This window comes from Helianthus annuus, chromosome 11, assembly GCF_002127325.2.
Source record: "Helianthus annuus cultivar XRQ/B chromosome 11, HanXRQr2.0-SUNRISE, whole genome shotgun sequence".
Taxonomy (NCBI): Eukaryota; Viridiplantae; Streptophyta; class Magnoliopsida; order Asterales; family Asteraceae; genus Helianthus; species Helianthus annuus.
The window spans coordinates 177,579,747-177,602,152 of NC_035443.2; the positions used below are offsets into that span (position 1 = coordinate 177,579,747).

The following is a 22,406-nucleotide window of genomic DNA, read 5'->3' on the forward strand; positions in this document are numbered from 1 at the left end:
TAGTGCCTTCCATTCCAATATTCCATCACTGTTAAAACTGTTTTTCACATTGTACAATGCAATATTGTTTATAAGTAATAAAAATGCTCTTAAAATGCTTAATATTTTACAATAAAATAGTTGTTTTTTAGATAAAACTATGATCATTTACATAAATCCTAATTGAGATTGGATTGTTTTTTGAGATGAGTTTGTATTTTATGGAATTATAGGGTTAAATAGTAACCCGGTTCAACCGCCCAATACAACTCGGTTCAACCGGTTAAACCTTTTTCAGAGCCTAACCCGGTATAATTAAAAAAACCGGTTTTTAAATTAAACATTGCATTTACTAATCTATAATTATCCACTTCTTAAAACTCTTCTTAAAACTCTACTTGAGCATTGCACGCCAAATCGGTTTCATTGTTCAGATTTCCCAACAATTTTAAACTACGATAGATAGTTCACCATTTAAGATAGGCATTAGAGTTAAGTATTTAAGTGTATTATAGCCCAAGAAAAAAAATGTAGTTAATAAGTTCAAGTAACTAGAGAACCACTAAACTGAAAAGGTTTAAACGGATTCAAAAGACTTGTAATAAAATCAAGTGGAAGAATTTGACATTCTTTTATTTTCTTTGATAAGAGTTGAAGAATCGCAAATGAGATTTGACATTCTTTGTTTTCTTTTGTTTTCTTTGATTGGCGTAATAATACAATAAATTGATATCTTAAAAGCACTTCAAATACCCAATTTGAAGGATTCATTGACCGTTCAAAACCCGATGTCAAAAAAGTCAAATTCAGCAAACCGGCCGAAATTCCTTTTATCGCAACCCAGTTAAAATTCGGTCCATGCATACTAAATTAGAGTAAATTATTGTTTTCGTTATTGCACGAATCATTCTTGAACTACAAAAATTACAGAAATCATCCTTTACGTTGATATGTTGCACTTTTCTTCCTTTTCTGCATATTATTTGTAATGATAAATATAAGATTATATATGTTAAATACCCAAACAAAGTAAGACCACGATCAACATATGGACCGATCATGGACCAACAAAACGATTCTGTAAATTGAAGAATATGTTTGGTATAACGACCGGGTTGTACATTGATCGTCCAACCCACTTAAAATTTAGAGGGACAAACACAAACTGTAAGATCACCGTCGGTTCCACAGCCCAACCAGTCTTTAAAAAAAACATTTACTGTAAATATTATTACATAACAATATTGTTCAAAAAGGTTAACTTTCACTCTGAAATACATGTTTTCATTTAGCCAAGAGTTTGACTTTGCTTGTTTGACCCAAAGAAAAAAACATAACATGAACCAATTTAGGAAAATAGGCCAAAAATGTCACCTCTAAGCTAGTGAAGTGCGAAAAGATATAAAAATACATACTTCTTAGTCGAAATTATCAATCTTGATGGGAACGATTTCGTCTGCAACCTTAAAGTGTCCCACTAAACGTGCGAAAAACACCATTTGTTGTTCAAGTGTGAATTTAATGTTTTCGGCCTGCACACATATTACAGTAACCAACTTACTTTTACCACAAAATTAAATAAAAATAAAAAACAAAGACATTTTATATATTTCTAACCTTACGAAAACCATGCTGCTCCCCTTCATACTCCACTAAAGCAACTGGCAATCCTTTTGCTTTCAGTGCTTGATAAATTTTTCTTGCTTGATCAGGAGGTACAACCTGTAACACAGCATACATCGATTCATTATGATATATACAAGAACTACAAGATATAGATATAAAATTTTCCACTTGTTCCATATTTTAGCAACCAGGGGTGTTCATGAGCCGATTTTTGACGGAAATCCTAGGCTGAATCACTTGCTACAAACGAAACAAAAAACCTGCCGCGTTGGTTGGTTTTTTTTTTTTTTTTTTTTTTTTTTTTGGGGGGGGGGGGATGATTTCGGCAGTTGGAACCAACCTTTTTTATTATTTTCTTTTCAAACTCATTCGTTTGTATTAAAAAATTTAAAACTATAAAGAAGGCTCATGATGGTTATAACTGTGTATTCCAAGAATGAAAAAAAAATAATAAAAAATAATAAACGTTAAATGGTCGGTTCATTACTAAAAAATTAAAACTATAAAGAAGGCTCATGATGGTAATAACTGTGATTCCATAAATAAAATTAAAAAAACATAAAAATATAAACGTTAAATGGCCGGTTCTTAACGGGTTCCAGGCTCCAAACTGCCAAAAGCGAACAGTCAACCGAACCATACCGACCGACTTGCTTCAGTTTAAACAGTTCAGTCGGTTTCAACTGTTTATAAGGGTTCGGTCGGTTTCAACTGTGTTAATGCACTTTAGGTGATAAGTGCATGTCTCCCATGTTATAGGGTCTTTATTGTACATATAGTGAAACTTAGTCCTAGTTTTATCCTTGGACATTCTGTCCAAGTTTTAGCCTAGCCTTTTGTCTGAGTTTTGTTTAGGACAAAAGGTCTGAGCTTTGTGTAGTTTGTTTGTCCGGGCTTTCTAGTTTCTCTTGAAAGTCCGGGGTTTGCCTTGTATTTATACCTTTATGTGGAATAGACAAGGCGGCGATTCTGTGTGAAATTCTGTGCACCTAACCCTAATCATTGTGTGTGTTTTGTCTGGCGGCTACTTTGTGTGAGTTGACGTCATTCATCTTCCTCATCAAGAATACTCAGTGTATTCTTGATTTCTCTCACAAATCTTTGCATTCTAGTGTTTCATCTACAGTGGTTAATCATCAGGTGGATTCCGCACACCTGTTGGTGGCTTTAGCTGAGTGAGATCTTGGATTAGGAGGCCTTACAAGTGGTATCAGAGCAGTGTGCTCATACTACTGTAGGTGTTTCTTAGTTTGAAGGTTTTTGTGAGAAAAGTTCAAACTTTGATAGGGTTTAGTGAGTGTTTAGTGAGTTTTTGTGTTTTATTCATGATTCTTCATTCATCTCTAGTGATTTGATGATGGATTTTGAGTAGTTTGGTGATTTTTAGTGTTGTTCTTCATCTGGGTTTTACAGGGGTTTTGGTTCTTGTTTATTCAGTGTTGAAAGTTGAAAAAGATTCCTGAGTTTGATCTTTGGAAGATTTGTCCGTGGTTTAAATTCTGTGTTTGTGTTTCCGGGGTATTGTTGAACCAGTGTGAAGTCACATTGGGGAGATAGTCCGGAGATTGGTTACTGGATCTGAGTTTTGAGAAACTCTTACTTGTTCTGAGTTTCAAAACTCTTGTCCGATTTTTAAACTCCTTATATTGTCCGAATTTTATGCCCTAGCTTAGTAGTCCGAATTTTACCCTAGTTTCTTTCAGGTCTGAGTTCTATTTCCTTTTACTTAAGTCCGAATTTTACTTAATCTTTACCTAGTCCGAGTTTTATTAGTCCCTTGAGTCCGAGTTTGTTTCCTTTTATTTAGGTCCGAGTCTTTAGATCTTTAGTCCGAATTTTTAAACCTTCTTGTCCGAATTTTATATGCTTAGGAAGTCCGACTTTTATCTTGTCAGTGGAATCCGAACTTTATTTTCTTATAGAGTCCGAATTTTAACCTCTATTAGAGTCTGAACTTTTCCTGGAGTCCGAGTTTTCTTTTGTTAGGGAGTCCGAATTTTTCTTCTTTTATTAGGTGGTCTGAGTTTAAATTCCTAACAGTGTAGTGTCCGAGTTTTTCTGTTTTGTGTTTTATTTCAGGTTTTTGTGATCCGGATTTCACACTCTGATTAAAGCTCAGACATTTCACTCCGTGTTTTCTCTCCGAGTTTGGACTTAGAAAATCTTTTCAGTAACACAGTTCTTGCTTGGAAACCTACTGTTGTTTTCTGAAATGGCAAACAACAATCTGACTGCAATGGTGCAAAACCTCAAGCACAATGCTGAGGTAGGGAGTAACGACAAACCTCCTGTGTTGATAAACGAGCTTGATTTTCCTGAGTGGAAGGAGCGTTTCGAAAGATATGTACGAGCAAAAGACATCAAAATCTGGTTGTGTATCGTTAAAGGATGTGGAGCTACTCCAGTACGTACGTTGACAATTGATACGTATTTGGCACTCACTGACGACCAGAAGAAATTTTATGACTGTGAAGAGAAAGCTATGTCAATGATAACGATGGCTATGACACAATCTATACTTCATACGTTCCGTAAGAGAAGTAGCTCAAAGGAATTGTGGGATAGTATGATCCAGCGATATGAAGGAAATGCAATGTACAAGAAGCGACGTCTCGAACGTTTGAAGACTCAATTTGTTGTGTTCAAAGCTTTAAGAAATGAATCATTTGATGACACGGTGAACCGATTTTATCATCTGTTGAGCGAACTTGATAGAAGTCAAGAGGGTATCTACACTGAATTTGAGAAGGTTGAAAAGTTTCTGAATTGTCTTTCCAGAGAATGGAATATGTACACCACATTGATTAAAGAGGGTGTTCTCTATGAGGAGCTCTCATTGGAAGAAGCTGTCCAAAAACTGAGGGGTTATGCTTGGAATATGGAAGATCAAGCATCTGATTTCGAGAAGATTCAAGATCCTCAGTTATATATGGCTTCGAAACCAACGGATAAGGGTAGTAATGGTGGAGTCGGTGTTGCCTTGTATTCGGAGAATGAAGGTTCTGCAAGTGAACACGCCTTTATAAGCAACAATGACGGTTCAAGTGGAACAACCAATTCCAATCAAGGGATGTACTCTTCTAGTGGAGCTCAGAAATCTCAAGGAACAAGCTTGAACATTCCTAAGATAGATGCAAGTTGTTTTAAGTTGATTGAAGAAAACATGAGTCTTTTGGCGTCCTTCATGACAGCCTACGAGAACTTCTGTTTTGGAAAACTCGTTGAACCGTCAAGTCTCGATGAGGACATTGATCAGATAGATCAAGACGAAATGGAAGAACATGATCTACAACTCAACATGGCACTCTTAGTCCGTAGAGCGAAGAAGTTTCTGTTGAGAACGGGTAGGAAGTTCATAGGAGTCAGACAAAGACTTGAATGGGAGTCGACATGTCAAAGGTAAAATGTTACAACTGCGGTATCTACGGGCATTTTGCACGTGATTGTCGAAAGCCGAAAATGGAAAGATCTGATAGAGACAACAACTCTCGAGGAAATAATTCAAGACCTCACAACAATGCATCAGCTGCTACCTCTAACTCGAGTGCTCGTTCAAGTGGGTCTGAAAATCTTACACCTTCGACAAACAATGCTATGGTGGCTCAACCTCTACAGAGTGTGAGTGTGACTGAGCCTTATGACTGGGGTTGTGCTTTGGAAGACATCTCAGGAGCTATTGTATCACAAGCATTTATAGCTGAAATTGGGAACGAAGAAGTGTATGAAGAGGTTGTCGAAGAGACTAGCATTGAGGAGCTTGCGGTTGTAGCTGAGGTTTTTGGGGAAGAGTTGGATTCGGGAAATGTTGCTGAGAATGAAGATCCATCGAATCTATCGAATGAAGAGTCTGTTGAAAAGTCTAACAAGACAGAAGATGTAGAAAAGGGATAACTCTCCACAGCTGAAATGCAGCAATTTGCGGATGCAGAAGCTAAAAGGTTGGAAGAAAACTCCGTAGAAAACGAGGCTTGTGCATTCATGGCTGGCATTGAGGTAAAATCATCTTCTGTAGATAAGCGATGTGCTAGATGTGTTGAGTGACAGATATGCACTTCATAACACAAACATAATTGCAGATTTAGAAAAATCCATAGAACTCATTGCTGTTTTGTTTAATTCGGATAAAGAATACCGAATTAAGATAAAAGCGCTGAAAAATAATATCTCTGAATTTGAGAGACTTGTGGCTCAGGGAAATCTTAAAAATCAGAAATTAAAATCTGAACTTGAAATGAATCAAAATTGTGTTTTACAAAAGAAAAAAATCATTTTGGAAAAAGATAATCTGATTTTAGATTTGCAACGAAAGATTGAAAAGTTCGGGGATTCATCCGAAGCGATGAATTTTTGTATTAACAGCCAACGTCTCAAAGAATCTGAGGAAAAAATGTTCGGCATTGGATATAGTAAGGTGCCTCCACCGGTAAACCATAACTATACATCGATGCCAAGCATTGATCCTGAATTGGCAAATTTTGTGCCAAAAACCCCTCTGACGGTTGAACCGCAAAGTGAGTCAGAATCTGAGCCAGATGAAGTGACTGACTCAGATCAGTCGAAGATGAGTGGAGTTTCAAAGAAAAATGAGGTAAATCTTGAAAACATTGAAAATTTGATAAGCAATAAAATTTTGGAAATTTTTAATCAAGTTCAAAATGTGAAGTCAAAACCAAAGTCACGTGGGAAATCTAAAAAGGCTAGGCTAAAACTAGGACAAAATGTCCAAGAATAAAACTATGACTAAGTTTCACTATATGTACAATAAAGACCCTATAACATGGGAGACATGCACTTATCACCTAAAGTGCATTAACAAACTCCCCCTTGATCAGTGCATGGTCTTCATTGGTCTTGAGATCTTCATACTCTCTTCGAGAAGCTGCTTCATGCCCAGACCTTGTTCTTCACACAGAACTGAACCACCTTGATGAACCGGTCAGCTAGAACACGATCTTCTTCATTGTATTTTAGAGGCAGGCGCCGAAGCTTCTTCAGATGTGCTTCCCTTAGGTTGGCAAGCCAAATCGGATCCAGAACTTTAGCAATCTCAACCGTCACTTTCTTTTCGGTAATCACAGCTTCTCCAGTCTTGCCATTGAGATACCAATAACCTATGTTGTCAAATTAGTCGAGATCAAACTTACGCATAGGAATTTTAAGAAGGCATCTCGCTGGAGGATAGACCATCTTCCATTCTTCTTTACCAGTGAACTTGTTTAAGTACTTAACTCCTCGACCAACCGCTGGCTTGAACATCTTCCATTTACTTTCTCGACTCTCAGCAACAAGATGAGGAATCAATCCTCTGATACTAGCAACATTTATACGGTTGTTGAGATCGAGCTGAGCAATGTGATGGAGATCACGAGCTGGAAGAGTCTGAAGGAACTTGGCCCCTGGCCTGAAGTACTGTACCCCATCGGTCCTTTTGATCATTACCAGGCCGTGCTGCTCATCGAAATCCCAACTTCGAATCTGACCCGAATACTCACCTTTTGTGGATAAATACCTCTTCCTTTGAGTTTCATCTGGAAGATTTCTAAACCATTTGTGAGCTGCCAAGCTAACTTCCTCGGGAATTCGTATAGGATTAAAGATTTCTTAGGGCATTTCACAGCCAAACACAAAGCCTCTGATAACATCACTGTTGACCGGTAAGGACTCGTACTCAATCCTCTTCCCTTTCGCAGTCTCAATGAAACTAAACTTACCAGCTAGGTCGTCATCGGTTCGCCAATCTTCAACCATTTACTCAACCACTTCACCAGCTCCTAAAACCAATTCAGCAGCAGGATCTAACTCAGAATCAGATAGGGCACCTGTATCAGAATCTACAGGGCCTTTATCTCCCCCTGCAGCTGCACCCGAGGACTCCCCCTCAACATGAGCCGAGGTTGCAGCTTCAGGGGCACGTGCGCTCCTTGACTACTCCCCTTGCTTCGCTGCGTTGGGATCCTTGTCCTTGTCAAGATCGTCTCTGATTTTCTTTAGTTCATCCATCTTGCATTTAGCCTGAACCTGAAAATTCGAAGCCGAAATCTCCCCCTGAGCAGCAAGGAGTGACACAAGATCTGTCACAATCCCGAGAAGCCGGTCCGTAGTACTAACCAAAGTCTGTTGTCGGGCAGACGTCGAGGCATCTTGTGTTATGAACTTACCCAACTTAACACTCTGGTCTTTGGTTAGACGAAAAAGCTGTGCCATCTGCTGGTCTCGAACTGCATCCCTTTTCTTCAAGAAGACAATTTCTTTCTGCTGCCTAGAGATTTGATTCTTATGTTGTACCATAACCTTGGCTGCATCCTGAAATTTGCCACGAACAAACTCCTGAAAGTTCTGCCCTTGACCTGAACTTGATGGTCTCGAAGCAGAAACAGTAGAAGATCCAGGAGCAGGAGGTCTTGAGCCAGACGGCTGTGCACTAGATGGCCTAGGACCTGAAGATGGTAGAACTGGAGAACGTAGAGATCCTTTCTTCGATCGCACCGGCGGACTCGGACCGAAAGCAACCTTTGGACGTGCTTGTCGTGTCTTTGGCGCTTGCAAAGAATAACTTCCTGATAAGGCAAACACATTACCCGTACCCATTTGAGAAGATAACGACCCAAATAGTGGTATCGCAGGAATCGGAGAAGACATCATCGGCGTTACTGGTTGAGGAGAAGTAACCATACTGGTAGCTTCCACAAAGGAAGTGAATGGAAGTGAGAAAGACAGTGACGGGAGAGCTACAGATAACTCTATATTAAGAAGACCTCTGGAGTCTGATGGAGCAGAGCTGGATGTAACCGTGACCGAAGCAACCATCGGACTCGTCGACTGAAGATCCGAAACAGCAACACGTTGTCGCTTATACGTCCTGAGAGGAACTGGCACACGAACAGTATCAGTATCAGGACGACGACGATCTTCATCATCCTCATCAGAAGAGGACGAGCTAAACACAATTGAATCTAAATCATTCGCTCTGTCATTCCAACTAGCTAAGCGTATACTCCAGTCGGAAGAGGGACCGAAAGAAGCAACCTTCGCTCGAAATAACTCAAGCTTTTCTCTTTCAGAGGGTGAAATACGATTTTGAAGTTCTTTCATTACTAACAGAAGGTATTGTTTTTCAGATGGCATATCATCTACGGATTCATCCACAGAAACTTCTTCCATAGGACGCTTCCCTTTGTCAACTGTACGGGAGGACGGACCCGCATCTAGAGCTGCATCAAGCTCTAAAATCACATCATCAGTTTCTACAGCAACTCCTGTTGCCGAATACGTAGAAACTGGAGTTTGAACAGACACAGTTTCTTGAATAGAAGCAACAACAACTGGTTCAGAAATCACTGGTTCTTGAACGGGTTCAGGATCCGGAAGATTAACCGGTGGTTGTTGAAGATCAACCTGAGGTTGAACAACCACGGGCTCGTGAGCATCTCCAACAAAGATTTGATCAACACCACTTCTAATGTTTAACCAATTCGGATCAATTTCTGGATTGTAATTTCCTTGAAGAATAGCACCACGCAAGGGAGTCGTAACAGGACGAGTATCAGTCCTTTTGGACTCGTTAACCCTGGCACAATCAGTGAAAATACGAATAGGCATGTGTGCTTGAGCGTAGGCAGGTAAAGTTCCTTCGAACGAAAGATTCGGCAATAAATGTCGAAAAATAAGACAAAGAAAACGAGGATACAGAATCAACAAACGCTTATCATTTGCCTTCAGACCAATCTGGTGTTTGAACTTACCAGCTAGGTCGTCATCCCTAAAACTGAATTTGTGAAAGGGGAGGATTTTGTCAAAGAAGTTAAGATCGAAACAGGTTCCAACTCTCAGTTTGTGAACCAAATTTCGAAAAATTCCACCAATGCCTCATCATCTTCGACCAATCATGAGGAACGTCCAAAGAATGCTGCAAAAATTCGCAAATGCTATAAGTGTCGTGGGAAAGGACACTTAGCAGCAGACTGTCCAGATGACAAGGGCAAATCTCTTGTTTATCCTGATCAAAAGAAACCTTTTGTTGAAAAACCACAAAATGAAACAGTTAATGTTGAAAAGAAAAATGGTAAAAATCAGAAGGTTGAGAAAAACAAAGTGATTAAACAAGAAGTAAAACCAGTTGTTAAACCAAATGTTAAATCACAACAAAATCAGGACCAAGAGGAGAAACCCGTTGTTATTAACCGTGGGGACAGATCGGAAAACACATCTCAAAGACATGATACTCGTGAAAAAACCCCTCACAGACGACAAAATCATGTTACCTTCCAAGCACTTGAGAATGACCAACGCTCTGAAGGTTCGAACAACAACTATGTTAGACCTCATGCACAGAACAGACTCGTGAATGATCGAAATGCGTCACCCCCCCCCCCCCCCCGATTTCCAAATCAAAGACCGCATTCGGATAATCATCCACGATCATTCTCAAGACACGAAGATGCTCCTAGATTTGGCAGAAATTTTGAGCCACCCAGGAATCAAAATTACAGTTACCAAAACTATGGAAGCCGAGGGTATGGAAACTCTGGTTATACCAACAGATCGTCAACTCCGTATAATCCACGATTTGCGGGGACTCATTCCAACAACTTCCGAAATGAAAGTGGTGGACACAGAGGCGATGATGGTTATTTCAAAGAGTTTTCTTATGTTGACGAATCGGGACGACCCAAGACCAACATGGCTTGGGTCCCACACTCTAACTAAATTTTCTTGTTGGGGAGTGTAGGAGCAGCTGAAGAGGGCTATCTATATTTGGTATATCGATAGTGGCTGTTCCAGACACATGACAGGAAATAAAGAGTTATTGAACAATTTTAAACAAATTCGTGGTGGTTATGTGAACTTTGCCGGTGAAAAGGGTGGATATATCACCGGTGAAGGCTCTGTGTCAAATGGAAAAATCACGCTGCATAAAGTGAACTACGTTGAAGAATTGAACGATAACTTGATGTCGGTTTCTCAAATCTGTGATAACAAGTACACAATGTTGTTCACTGATAAAGCTTGCTTCGTTTTGCGTCCGGGATTTGCTGTTCCTGAAGATTGGATCGTTATGAGGGCTCCAAGGGTGAGTAACACATATATCATGGACATGCGCCCGTTGGTTAACTCGTCTGCTCCAGCGACATGTCTACTTTCGAAGGCGACTGAAGATCACATGTCTACTTTAGAAGTGGTGTTGATCAAATCTTTGTTGGAGATGCTCACGAGCCCGTGGTTGTTCAACCTCAGGTTGATCTTCAACAACCACCGGTTAATCTTCCGGATCCTGAACCCGTTCAAGAACCAGTGATTTCTGAACCAGTTGTTGTTGCTTCTATTTAAGAAACTGTGTCTGTTCAAACTCCAGTTTCTACGTCTTCGGCAACAGGAGTTGCTGTAGAAACTGATGATGTGATTTTAGAGCTTGATGAAGCTCTAGATGTGGGTCCGTCCTCCCGTACAGTTGACAAAGGAAAGCGTCCTACGGAAGAAGTTTCTGTGGATGAATCCGTAGATGATATGCCATCTGAAAAACAATACCTTCTGTTAGTAATGAAGGAACTTCAAAATCGTATTTCACCCTTTGAAAGAGAAAAGCTTGAGTTATTTCGAGCGAAGGTTGCTTCTTTCGGTCCCTCTTCCGACTGGAGTATACACTTAGCTAGTTGGAATGACAGAGCGAATGATTTAGATTCAATTGTGTTTAGCTCGTCCTCTTCTGATGATGATGATGAAGATCGTCGTCGTCCTGATACTGATACTGTTCGTGTGCCAGTTCCTCTCATGACGTATAAGCGACAACGTGTTGCTGTTTCGGATCTTCAGTCTACGAGTCCGATGGTTGCTTCGGTCACGTTTACATCCAGCTCTGCTCCATCAGACTTCAGAGGTCTTCTTAATATGGAGTTATCTGTAGCTCTCCCGTCACTGTCTTCCTCACTTCCATTCATTTCCTTTGTGGAAGCTACCAGTATGGTTACTTCTCCTCAACCAGTAACGCCGATAATGTCTTCTCCGATTCCTGCGATACCACTATTTGGGTCGTTATCTTCTCAAATGGGTACGGGTAATGTGTTTGCCTTATCAGGAAGTTCTTCTTTGCAAGCGCTAAAGACACGACAAGCACGTCCAAATGTTGCTTTCGGTCCGAGTCCGCCGGTGCGATCGAAGAAAGGGCCTGCTTCCTCCAGTTCTACCATCTTCAGGTCCTAGGCCATCTAGTGCACAGCCGTCTGGCTCAAGACCTCCTGCTCCTAAATCTTCTACTGTTTCTACTTCGAGACCATCAAGTTCAGGTCAAGGGCAGAACTTTCAGGAGTTTGTTCGTGGCAAATTTCAGGATGCAGCCAAGGTTATGGTACAACATAAGAATCAAATCTCTAGGCAGCAGAAAGAAATTGTTTTCTTGAAGAAAAGGGATGCAGTTCGAGACCAGCAGATGGCACAGCTTTTTCGTCTAACCAAAGATCAGAGTGTTCAGTTGGGTAAGTTCATAACACAAGATGCCTCGACGTCTGCCCGACAACAGACTTTGGTTAGTACTACGGATCGGCTTCTCGGGATTGTGACAGATCTTGTGTCACTCCTTGCTGCTCAGGGGGAGATTTCGGCTTCGAATTTTCAGGTTCAGGCTAAATGCAAGATGGATGAACTAAAGAAAATCAGAGACGATCTTGACAAGGACAAGGATCCCAACGCAGCGAAGCAAGGGGAGTAGTCAAGGAGCGCACGTGCCCCTGAAGCTGCAACCTCGGCTCATGTTGAGGGGGAGTCTTCGGGTGCAGCTGCAGGGGGAGATAAAGGCCCTGTAGATTCTGATACAGGTGCCCTATCTGATTCTGAGTTAGATCCTGCTGCTGAATTGGTTTTAGGAGCTGGTGAAGTGGTTGAGGAAATGGTTGAAGATTGACGAACCGATGACGACCTAGCTGGTAAGTTCAGTTTCATTGAGACTGCGAAAGGGAAGAGGATTGAGTACGAGTCCTTACCGGTCAACAGTGATGTTATCAGAGGCTTTGTGTTTGGCTGTGAAATGCCCGAAGAAATCTTTAATCCTATACGAATTCTCGAGGAAGTTAGCTTGGCAGCTCACAAATGGTTTAGAAATCTTCCAGATGAAACTCAAAGGAAGAGGTATTTATCCACAAAAGGTGAGTATTCGGGTCAGATTCGAAGTTGGGATTTCGATAAGCAGCACGGCCTGGTAATGATAAAAAGGACCGATGGGGTACAGTACTTCAGGCCAAGGGCCAAGTTCCTTCAGACTCTTCCAGCTCGTGATCTCCATCACATTGCTCAGCTCGATCTCAACAACCATACAAATGTTGCTAGTATCAGAGGATTGATTCCTCATCTTGTTGCTGAGAGTCGAGAAAGTAAATGGAAGATGTTCAAGCCAGCGGTTGGTCGAGGAGTTAAGTACTTAAACAAGTTCACTGGTAAAGAAGAATGGAAGATGGTCTATCCTCCAGCGAGATGCCTCCGTAATTCCTATGCGTAAGTTTGATCTCGACAAATTTGACAACATAGGTTATTGGTATCTCAATAGCAAGACTGGAGAAGATGTGATTACCAAAAAAAAAGTGACGGTTGAGATTGCTAAAGTTCTGGATCCGATTTGGCTTGCCAACCTAAGGGAAGCACATCTGAAGAAGCTTCGGCGCCTACCTCTAAAATACAATGAAGAAGATCGTGTTCTAGCTGACCAGTTCATCAAGGTGGTTCAGTTCTGTGTGAAGAACAAGGTCTGGGCAGGAAGCAGCTTCTCGAAGAGAGTATGAAGATCTCAAGACCAATGAAGACCATGCACTGATCAAGGGGGAGTTTGTTAATGCACTTTAGGTGATAAGTGCATGTCTCCCATGTTATAGGGTCTTTATTGTACATATAGTGAAACTTAGTCCTAGTTTTATCCTTGGACATTCTGTCCAAGTTTTAGCCTAGCCTTTTGTCTGAGTTTTGTTTAGGACAAAAGGTCTGAGCTTTGTGTAGTTTGTTTGTCCGGGCTTTCTAGTTTGTCTTGAAAGTCCGGGGTTTGCCTTGTATTTATACCTTTATGTGGAATAGACAAGGCGACGATTCTGTGTGAATTCTGTGCACCTAACCCTAATCATTGTGTGTGTTTTGTTTGGCGGCTACTTTGTGTGAGTGACGTCATTCATCTTCCTCATCAAGAATACTCAGTGTATTCTTGATTTCTCTCACAAATCTTTGCATTCTAGTGTTTCATCTACAGTGGTTAATCATCAGGTGGATTCCGCACACCTGTTGGTGGCTTTAGCTGAGTGAGATCTTGGATTAGGAGGCCTTACAAACTGTTTATAAGGCAAAGTTTTACCACGGTGAACAAATAACAAAAAAACGCTTCCAATACCTTGTCTTCCAAGCCTTGAAAGAGGATTATAGGGCAAGAAAATTGATCAACAAAATTGATAGGTGATCTCTCAAAGAATTCTTTTTCACCCCCTGTTGCAATGTTAATATATCATCAGCTAGTAATTCACGTACACAAAAGGTTCAGATAGATGAAAACCATCGTAACGTAGGAGTGAAATTAAATAATAATTACCAACAAGATTATCCATGTATCGGGACTCAAACTTGTGAGTTTCTTCTTTCAACAACTTCAGGTCAGCTACCTGTTCAAGATGGTTACCATATGTTAAATGTAGCGGTGACAAAATAAATCGAAAAAAATTTCAACAGGTCATTAATAACAGAGTACTTACACCATATAAAGAAGCTCCAGCCTTAAAAGTTTTTTTGAATGCAAGTGCAGCCAATGTTGTGTAACCGCCAGCAGAGCCACCAGTGATGCATAGTCTTTCACCATCTGCCTTTCCACTATCCACCTGTACAAAAAGAGAGCAGAAAAAAGAAAAACGAATATCAGCACAACTTGAAAAAAGGCAAATACATGTGACCGAATGGTTATTTTGTAAGGATTAAATTTGTGGTAAAATACCAAGAACTGAGCGCAACTGCAACAATCGTTAACGTCAACCATACCCCAGCGCTTCAATAGCCTTTCACGAAATGCTCTACCATAACCTTCAAAACATGACATAATGCAATTTTAGTAGCAAATATATGAGTTAGTTAATGATTTTAAGAGTAGTTAGAACTTAGAAGTTAGAACCATGCTGAAGACAAAATATCGAAGAAGGAGCACTTTCGTCCAATCATAGTTATTAATAGGGAGCATAGCGCCCGCTATAGCGAATAGCGTAGCGTAGCGCTCATGTGTCGCTATATAGCTGGTAGCGACAAATAGCGGTAAATAGCGAGATTTTTGTAAAATTTTAGCTTTTTTATATTTTTTTGGGTAAAATATACATACAAAATTTTTCTAAAATTTTCTTCTAGTCTATTGCTAAATATGAAATAGCACCAGCTATTTGATCGCTATTGCTATGTAGCGTATAGGTAGCTTGTCGCTATCGTCCGCTATTCACTATTGACAACTATGCGTCCAATTCTTAAAACATTCTTAACAACTTCTGTGTTAAATACAATTACAAAAGGTATATTATTACAAGAACTGATTAATTTTAAAATCAAGTGACTCTGTTGGTGTATGCTTTGAAAAATAGACTTTGGTCAACTGATGACCCGTTTGACTCATTTTTTTTCAGCTACTCCTTTTACCCATAGGTAAAAAAAAGTAACCCGATTTGACCCGTTAACAAGTAGATGGGCCGAAGATGACACTTTTACAGAAGACCTATAGGTCACATAGCCCAAGTGCCCAACATATACTAAAGTACTAAACTATAAACCCGAATTTATTTATGTGAATACGATATCATTCTAAACTTCAACATACCGGTACTTCCACCATAATTCACATCCACGAAAGCCCAACCACGACTAGTCCAAAACTGTATATTAAGATTTAAGATTCCACGTGTCTCGGCAGTAGGTCCTCCTGTTCATATAAAATGTGAAATACACAATATGAATGTAAAAACTATGTGTGCATGCATGTATGTGCACAACTACACGTGAATTTAATAAAAATGGGAAAAAAAACAGTTACCATGACTCTTTAACAGTAATGGAGGTTTTTCATCTTGACTGGCTTGATAAACGGGATTCGTTGGTGGATAATAGTATGCATATGCCACTTCACCAGGGACTTCGGTTGGAAACTCGATAAATTCTGGAGAGCTAAAGTATGATTTGTATTCTGAAATAGTAGGTGAAGAAGACCAAACAATCTTGAAATCAATTACTTTTGATGCCTGCTCATCTAAAGACACCTGTCCCCCACACACGATCAGTTCACATCAATTATAAACAATGGTTTGATGATATTGTAAGATTATTATTGAATGAGTAGGTTACAATATATAGGGATTACGAGTAACCCTAAAAACCTAACCAAACCCGTGGGCCCATAGTCTAATACTCCCCCGCAGTCGTAGCCGATGGAACTAGAAGCTTAGACTGAAAACAAAAAACAATAATAAACGCTAAAAAACTGTCTTCGATTTCGATCAAAATTCCATAATCTTGCAATCTTAAATCCATAATCTTCGATACACGGTTTTGAATGATCTCGTAATCCAATAAGAGACAACCAATACGGAAGTGCAGCAGCGGCTGGTAGCGGCGCGGCGGCGGATCGTAATCCTGTAGGCGGCGCGCGAAGACCGTAGTCTAATGAGCGGCGGCGGCACGGCGGCAAGGGGCGGTTTGACGGAGATGCGAAATCAACAGGATGAGCCGTAGCATCATCTGTGTGGTAAGAGACCGTAAGAAGACCGGTGAATCTAGAACCGAAGACGAAGCTTTATTTGAACACAAAACTGAAAAAAAATGGAAACGGAAAACGAACAAAGACCGGACAGGGCGGCAGTGGCGGCACGCCGCCCTGTCTAGGGTTTTTTTCAAGTGGTGACGGCTAGGGTTTGTATATTTGTGTGCGGCACGACGGAAACGGTATAGAGCCTAGGCTGGCTCTGATACCATGTAAGATTATTAAAGACTGAATGATCATTATTGAATGAGTAGGTTACAATATATAGGGATTACGAGTAACCCTAAAAACCTAACCAAACCCGTGGGCCCATAGTCTAATAGATATAAATCTATTGATAAACTTAGAAAGGGGGTGCTCCGGATTTGCAAATTGGAACTAATTATCTGGACAATAATGTTTTGATGTTTGAAAGAAAAGCGGTTATACTTCTGATTTAGTGAAAGGCTTTTAGTGGGTGTTTAAATAAGCAATGTCGATAGTTATGAACAGTAGGAATAGTACCTTAGCTATTGACATCGGGTGGACTCCAGATGCCCCTTCAACATATAGACATTTTACACCTGAAGTCTACGGAAAAGAATTGATAATTATTAACAATAACATTAGATAACCCCAGTGATAACTGACAACCCAGTCAAAATAAAACAAGAACCGTCAAGAACAAGGTGTAGTGAGATTACAATATTCATTAAATCTGTGAAAGGACTCTCAAGGACGGATAATGTGCTCTTATTTTTGTCCACAATTGCGAGATATGACCTTCCTTTCTGCCTGCACGTCATAAAATTTTAATCAACTGAAATGGAACGAAAAGGTTTTAAAAATAAAATGATGAATGTAAAACAACACATAACCTGTAAGTGCAAGCAATTAAGTTATTTTGCTCCTTAATAATCTCATACGAGTTCATACCAAACACCCATAATGGTCTTGCAAATTCAGCCTCTAATGAATATATTGGCGCCACCGTATTATCAGATTCAACCTGATATTTAAGAAATGGATTATTATTGAATATACTAGGTAACATAGTTGTTAATGGCGAATAGCGACAAATAGCGATAAGGTACCTATATGCTACATAGCGAATAGCGGGCGGCTATTTTATAAATCGCGATACACTAGAATTTTTTTTTTTTAATTTTTTATGTATATTATATCAAAATACCCTGGTATATATGCTATTATACATGTATATTTAACAAAAACCTAAACTCTAACTATTTTATAGCTATATTTAATTGTTACTTATATTAAAAAAACAAAAAAAAATTGTCGCTATCATCGCTATCTACCGTTTCAACCCTAATAGCAAGCCTAGACCTATACGCTATGTAGCGTGCTCAAGGGCGCAGGTTAAGTAGGGAGGGAGGGGGCGGCCGACCCCCCGAACTTTTCGCACAGTAGTAGAGAGTGTGTAGTTTTCGTATAGAAAATTTTGGGTATATACGTTTTCGACCCCCCTGTCCAAAATATCAAGCTTCGCCACTGAGTGTGCTATAGCGATCGCTACGCTCGCTATTGACAACTATGCTAGGTAACGACAGATACACAACCAGAACATAAATAACAACATTTTTCGAGAATTACCCATCTGTGAAGATTCCAAAATCCACTTTTTCTGTCAGTGATGAAGAACAATTCCCCTGCAGTACGTAAGATGCTAAAATGATTAAATAATGCACCTGTAAACCCCCTCATGAGATTACAGATTTTAGTAACTTTCTACACGAGGTATAAAAATATATAAATATACAATAGCATAATATTTGAGGACCTGATTCATATTTAGAGCTACAGAAGTGTAAATTTTGTCGTGAATCGAGAGTACACTTTACCTTCATCAGACCATTTTGGTTCGGTTGGAGATTCTACTATTGCAGAATCACCTCCTGCCACACATACACGTTTATACACATCTCTGTACAAATAAATGGAATTAGCATAATCGAATGTATGAGAAACATAATGGACAATAATAAAGAAGGATGAGATGAATTATAGCATGGCAAAAACTTTCAAGGAACCAGACGTAACACAGAGGTTACACAGTCATTCAAATTATAAAGCATTATAATTTGAAATAATAACTCAAAAAAACAAAGCACTATGTTTACCCAGTATCGGAAATATAGCCGACCCAGAGTTGTGATTTATCCCATGGCATGTTCGGATGGCTCCATTCAATCCACGCCAGCTTTTTTCCAGAAGCATCCAGTCTCGGGAATGCATAAAAATCATTTCCACCAACTAATACTTTTGGTTCTGCGTGTCACCATAAATGACAAAAAATGGCTATTTAGTATTTACCATCAAAAGTACAAGATCAAGGTTCGCACTGAGTGCGTAACATAGAGACAGCATTTTCATCCCATTTGATTATGAAAATAACGATTCCATGTGTGTGTTTTATTTCAGCAAGGTTAATAAAAATAAGCCAAAAGGGGAAGCGGTCAAATGGGGACGAACACGTCAAACAGGTTGAGTCGCCCTAAAGCCTATTTTAATGTATACAACCTCCTAGATCATTTATTCAAAAATTTATATTATTGTTGTAAAATTATCGCTTTGGAAAAATGTATATCACTGCAAAAAATACTTAAAACAGATATGGACAAAAGTGTTTGTGGCTCAACCCAACCGGATCCATTTTAACAGATACCAAAAAAACTGCCTGTTTTAACCTAAACACGTTTTGGCCAGTTACCCAACCTCCCAGACCCATAAATCTAGGGGTGACCTTCGTGTTTCGGGTTTTTCGGGTCCGGTTGTTCGGGTTTTTGGCTAGGAAAACCGAAAAGTAACCTGATAACCGACTCATTTAAAATTCGGGTTGTTCGGGTTTGGGTTATTCAGGGTCGGGTTGTTCGGTTTTCAGGTTTATATGTAAAATTAAAAAAAAAAATCGTTTTTTTTTCGCCAAATATCATCAAATATATCATGTTGTTAAAAAAAATATTATCACAATTCAAACATCATTTAACAATATGGTATGATAATGTTCAAAAGTCCCAAATCTTAATGTTTCAAATATAAAACACTCCAAATCAAATCGCATCTATAAAAAAAGACAATAATGTTCGGGTTTCGAGATTTGGGTTTTTCGGGTCGGGTTGTTCGGGTTTTTGGTTGGGAAAAAGTGACCCGATAACCGAGCCATTTAAGGTTCGGGTTGGTTGGGTTTGGGTTACTCGGGTTCGGGTTTTTCGGGTATTCTCTAATTCAGGTTCAGGTGGCTTCGAATTCGGGTCGGGTTTCAGATAAAAAGGGACAGCCCTACGCAAATCCTGCCACCACTAGCAAAACTAAATGACTCAATACTCAAGACCAGAAAACAATTGAAACAAAAATTGAGAACACAATCGCTAACCATACCTTGAATAGTGTTACCACCAAGTTCTATCGATGCGATGCTTGTGATTGCATCCAAGCTACTTTCACGTCGGTCTAACAGAAATAAACATGACAATATTTAGTGGGATAAATGGTTGAAAGGGATATATAAAAATTGTGGGCACAAGACAAAAAAAAAGTACCTTCCATAACAGTGATAAACCGATTAAGTGATGTATCAAAAACTCCATCCGCATAGCTCACCAAAGGTCCACCATAATCAGGGGTAAGTGGCACAGGTGCTGAATCTACACTTAAAACATACCAAATTTTACTAAACTCTAGATACATGAAAAAAAGTTGTTACAGTTTGACTTTTGTGATCAAGTCAAAACTATTCATTTTGACATTTGAAAACAAGACGCGCCTTATGATTTATGTCATACACACTTTTCTAATGAGTAATGCCAATTGATTTCCATTAACATTGTGGCAAATATTTTTAATATCAGATTAATGTGATAGTTATTAGGTCAAACCTTTTGAATCTGTAGATTGCTTGTAAAGCCTTTGATCTTTGTAATTCGAGAAAACAACAGTGTCTCCTGAAATTGAAAAGGCACCACCACCGTACTCTTGGGCAACTGTACGGACTGAGAATTCTTTCGGTGTTACATCAATAGCTTCTTTGTTTTCGTCTTTATCCCCTTTAACTATAACCGATCGTCTATAGAACAACAAATTACATTAATTAGGTTTTTGGAAAATAACAAAATCAACATTTTACCAATGAATCTATCCACAGTCGCCTATGGAACAACAAATTACAGTAATCAGGTTTTCAGAAAATAACTATAAAAGATCGTCTATGAAACCGCAATAAAACAACAAATTACACTAATTAGGAGTTCGGAAAATAACTAAGTTAACATTTACCAGTAATTCTATCAGCAATCGCCAACAAATTACCGTAATTAGGTTTTCGAAAAGTAACTATAAACGATCGTCTATAAATCCGTGATAAAACAACAAACGACAAAAATTAGGTTCTTTGAAAATAACTAAATCAACAGTTTATCAATAATTCTATCAGTGATCGGCTATGAAACAACAAATTACTTAAGTTTTGGAGGATAACTATAAGTGATCGTCTATAAAACCGCAATAAAACAACAAAAAACTGCAGTAATTAGGGTTTCGGAAAGTATCCAAATTAATATTTTACTGATAAATCTATCAACAGTCGCCTACGAAACAACAAACTACAGCAATTAGATCTTCGTAAACGAACTAAACTAACATTTTACCAATAATCTATCAACTATCGCCTATGAAACAACAAAATCTATCAACAATCGCCTATGAAACAACAAATTACAGTAATTAGGGTTTCAGAAACTAACTAAATCAACATTTCACCAATAAAACACCAAACTACCAAAATTAGGGCTCGTAAAATCATCGATTAACATTGACCTACCCGGCTTCAGTAGGACGTGACTCAAGCCAAAATAGGCGACCGTGAGAGTCAACGGCGGTGCCTCCGAGGCCTTTGGAAGCTCCGGAAACGACGTCGGAGGTGATCGGAGAGTGCCAGGAGCCGTAGGGTGCAGTGGTCTTGTGGTCCGGTGAAGATGATGCCATTGTTGTTGTAATGAGTTTTCTGGAGTGGCGATAATGATAATGAAGACGGTGTGTTGTTATGAGGAGTGTGAGGTTTGATACGGATGGTGAATGTGATAAGATGGAGTGGCGACTGGTGGTTATGGCGGCGGTTGTGATGGCTGAAAGTGCCATTTATTGGTGGAAATATTCAACGTTCATCGTGTCTTGTTACTTGTTTCATATGTTTTTTTAACGGGAAGGAACGATATTCTAACTATCGTCACATCGGACGCTGTGATTAAGGTCGACTACTCGATCGCTGTCAGTCTTTTGGCTCTTCCAGATGCGCAGAAACCTAACCTCCACCAGTCCGAAGACACGACAATGAAATAATCGGTAAAACCTCGTCTCTTATCCAAGACGAACCGGCGCCATCCGTATTCGCCATTCACCTGGATACCGTAGAAAATAATGGAGAGAGTCAAGGAACAAATTTTTCCTACCCTCCACCACTATCTCAATGGCACTTGTTTCATATGTTGCTTGAAGAATAATGTGATGTTTCCTTAAAGAAAATATAGAGAATATTGTGCAAGCAATACTTTTTCTTGTGTGCAAGTCACTTGTAAGGATCTGTCGTGTTGTGCTTTTATGATTGATATTATGATGTCTCTCTCTATGTGGTTGTAGTTAAAGGGCGTGTAGTCTAATGGTATCAAGGTATGTATATAGTGGTGTCTCTTTCAATGTGGTTGAGGGTTCTAGTCTCATAGTGGATAATGTGTAGATTTAGGAATGTGATTAAAGAATGGGTGCGTTTGTCGTTCTAATAAAGTAGACTCGTGTAGCTTTCTAATAAAAAACATAACACCTCAATCAGATCAAAATATGACTTTGTATAATTTTTACAAGACTTTCCAATAATTTATACTAAAGTTACTAATTTCAACATTGAAGTTTTACCCCCCATTCGACCATTTTCATTGCTCGAATAATGAAATTCATTATCATATTACAAGGACAGGAATATCACAATAAGCAAAAGGATAGAAGTAGCATTTGCAGCCATATGAGCAAGGATTTTTAACATGTTATTCGGCTCTAATGGTGGAGA

The 22,406-nt window shown here is 39.3% G+C and overlaps 1 protein-coding gene across 2 annotated transcripts; it reads right to left on the minus strand.

Annotated features, from left to right (window-relative positions):
- Positions 1-784: 784 nt before the first annotated feature.
- LOC110891225 lies at positions 785-21,530 on the minus strand. Of its 2 annotated transcripts, XM_035980312.1 has the most exons (19): positions 21,168-21,530; positions 20,227-20,414; positions 19,891-19,995; positions 19,730-19,801; positions 18,472-18,619; positions 18,193-18,275; positions 17,945-18,000; positions 17,209-17,339; positions 17,035-17,125; positions 16,856-16,921; positions 15,629-15,851; positions 15,416-15,517; positions 14,555-14,640; positions 14,319-14,441; positions 14,159-14,228; positions 13,964-14,055; positions 1,597-1,701; positions 1,395-1,511; positions 785-951 (listed from the first exon to the last, which is right to left on the minus strand). In XM_035980312.1, the coding sequence occupies exons 1-18, from the start codon at positions 21,482-21,484 to the stop codon at positions 1,398-1,400; spliced, it is 2,172 nt and encodes a 723-aa protein (XP_035836205.1). In that variant the 5' UTR covers positions 21,485-21,530; the 3' UTR covers positions 785-951; positions 1,395-1,397. The 2 variants fall into 2 exon arrangements, with proteins under 2 accessions (XP_035836205.1, XP_035836204.1); XM_035980311.1 differs by lacking the exon at positions 785-951 and having other exon boundaries at positions 1,163-1,511.
- Between the last annotated feature and the right edge of the window lie 876 nt (positions 21,531-22,406).

Coding starts and splice junctions, on each gene's coding strand:
- LOC110891225 (XM_035980312.1), bottom strand. CDS start 21,484: ATGGCACTTTCAGCCATCACAACCGCCGCCATAACCACCAGTCGCCAC. Junction 18,620..19,729: donor TGGTGGTAACACTATTCAAG/GTATGGTTAGCG, acceptor GGTGACACGCAG/AACCAAAAGTATTAGTTGGT. Junction 18,001..18,192: donor ACCAAAATGGTCTGATGAAG/GTAAAGTGTACT, acceptor TACGTACTGCAG/GGGAATTGTTCTTCATCACT.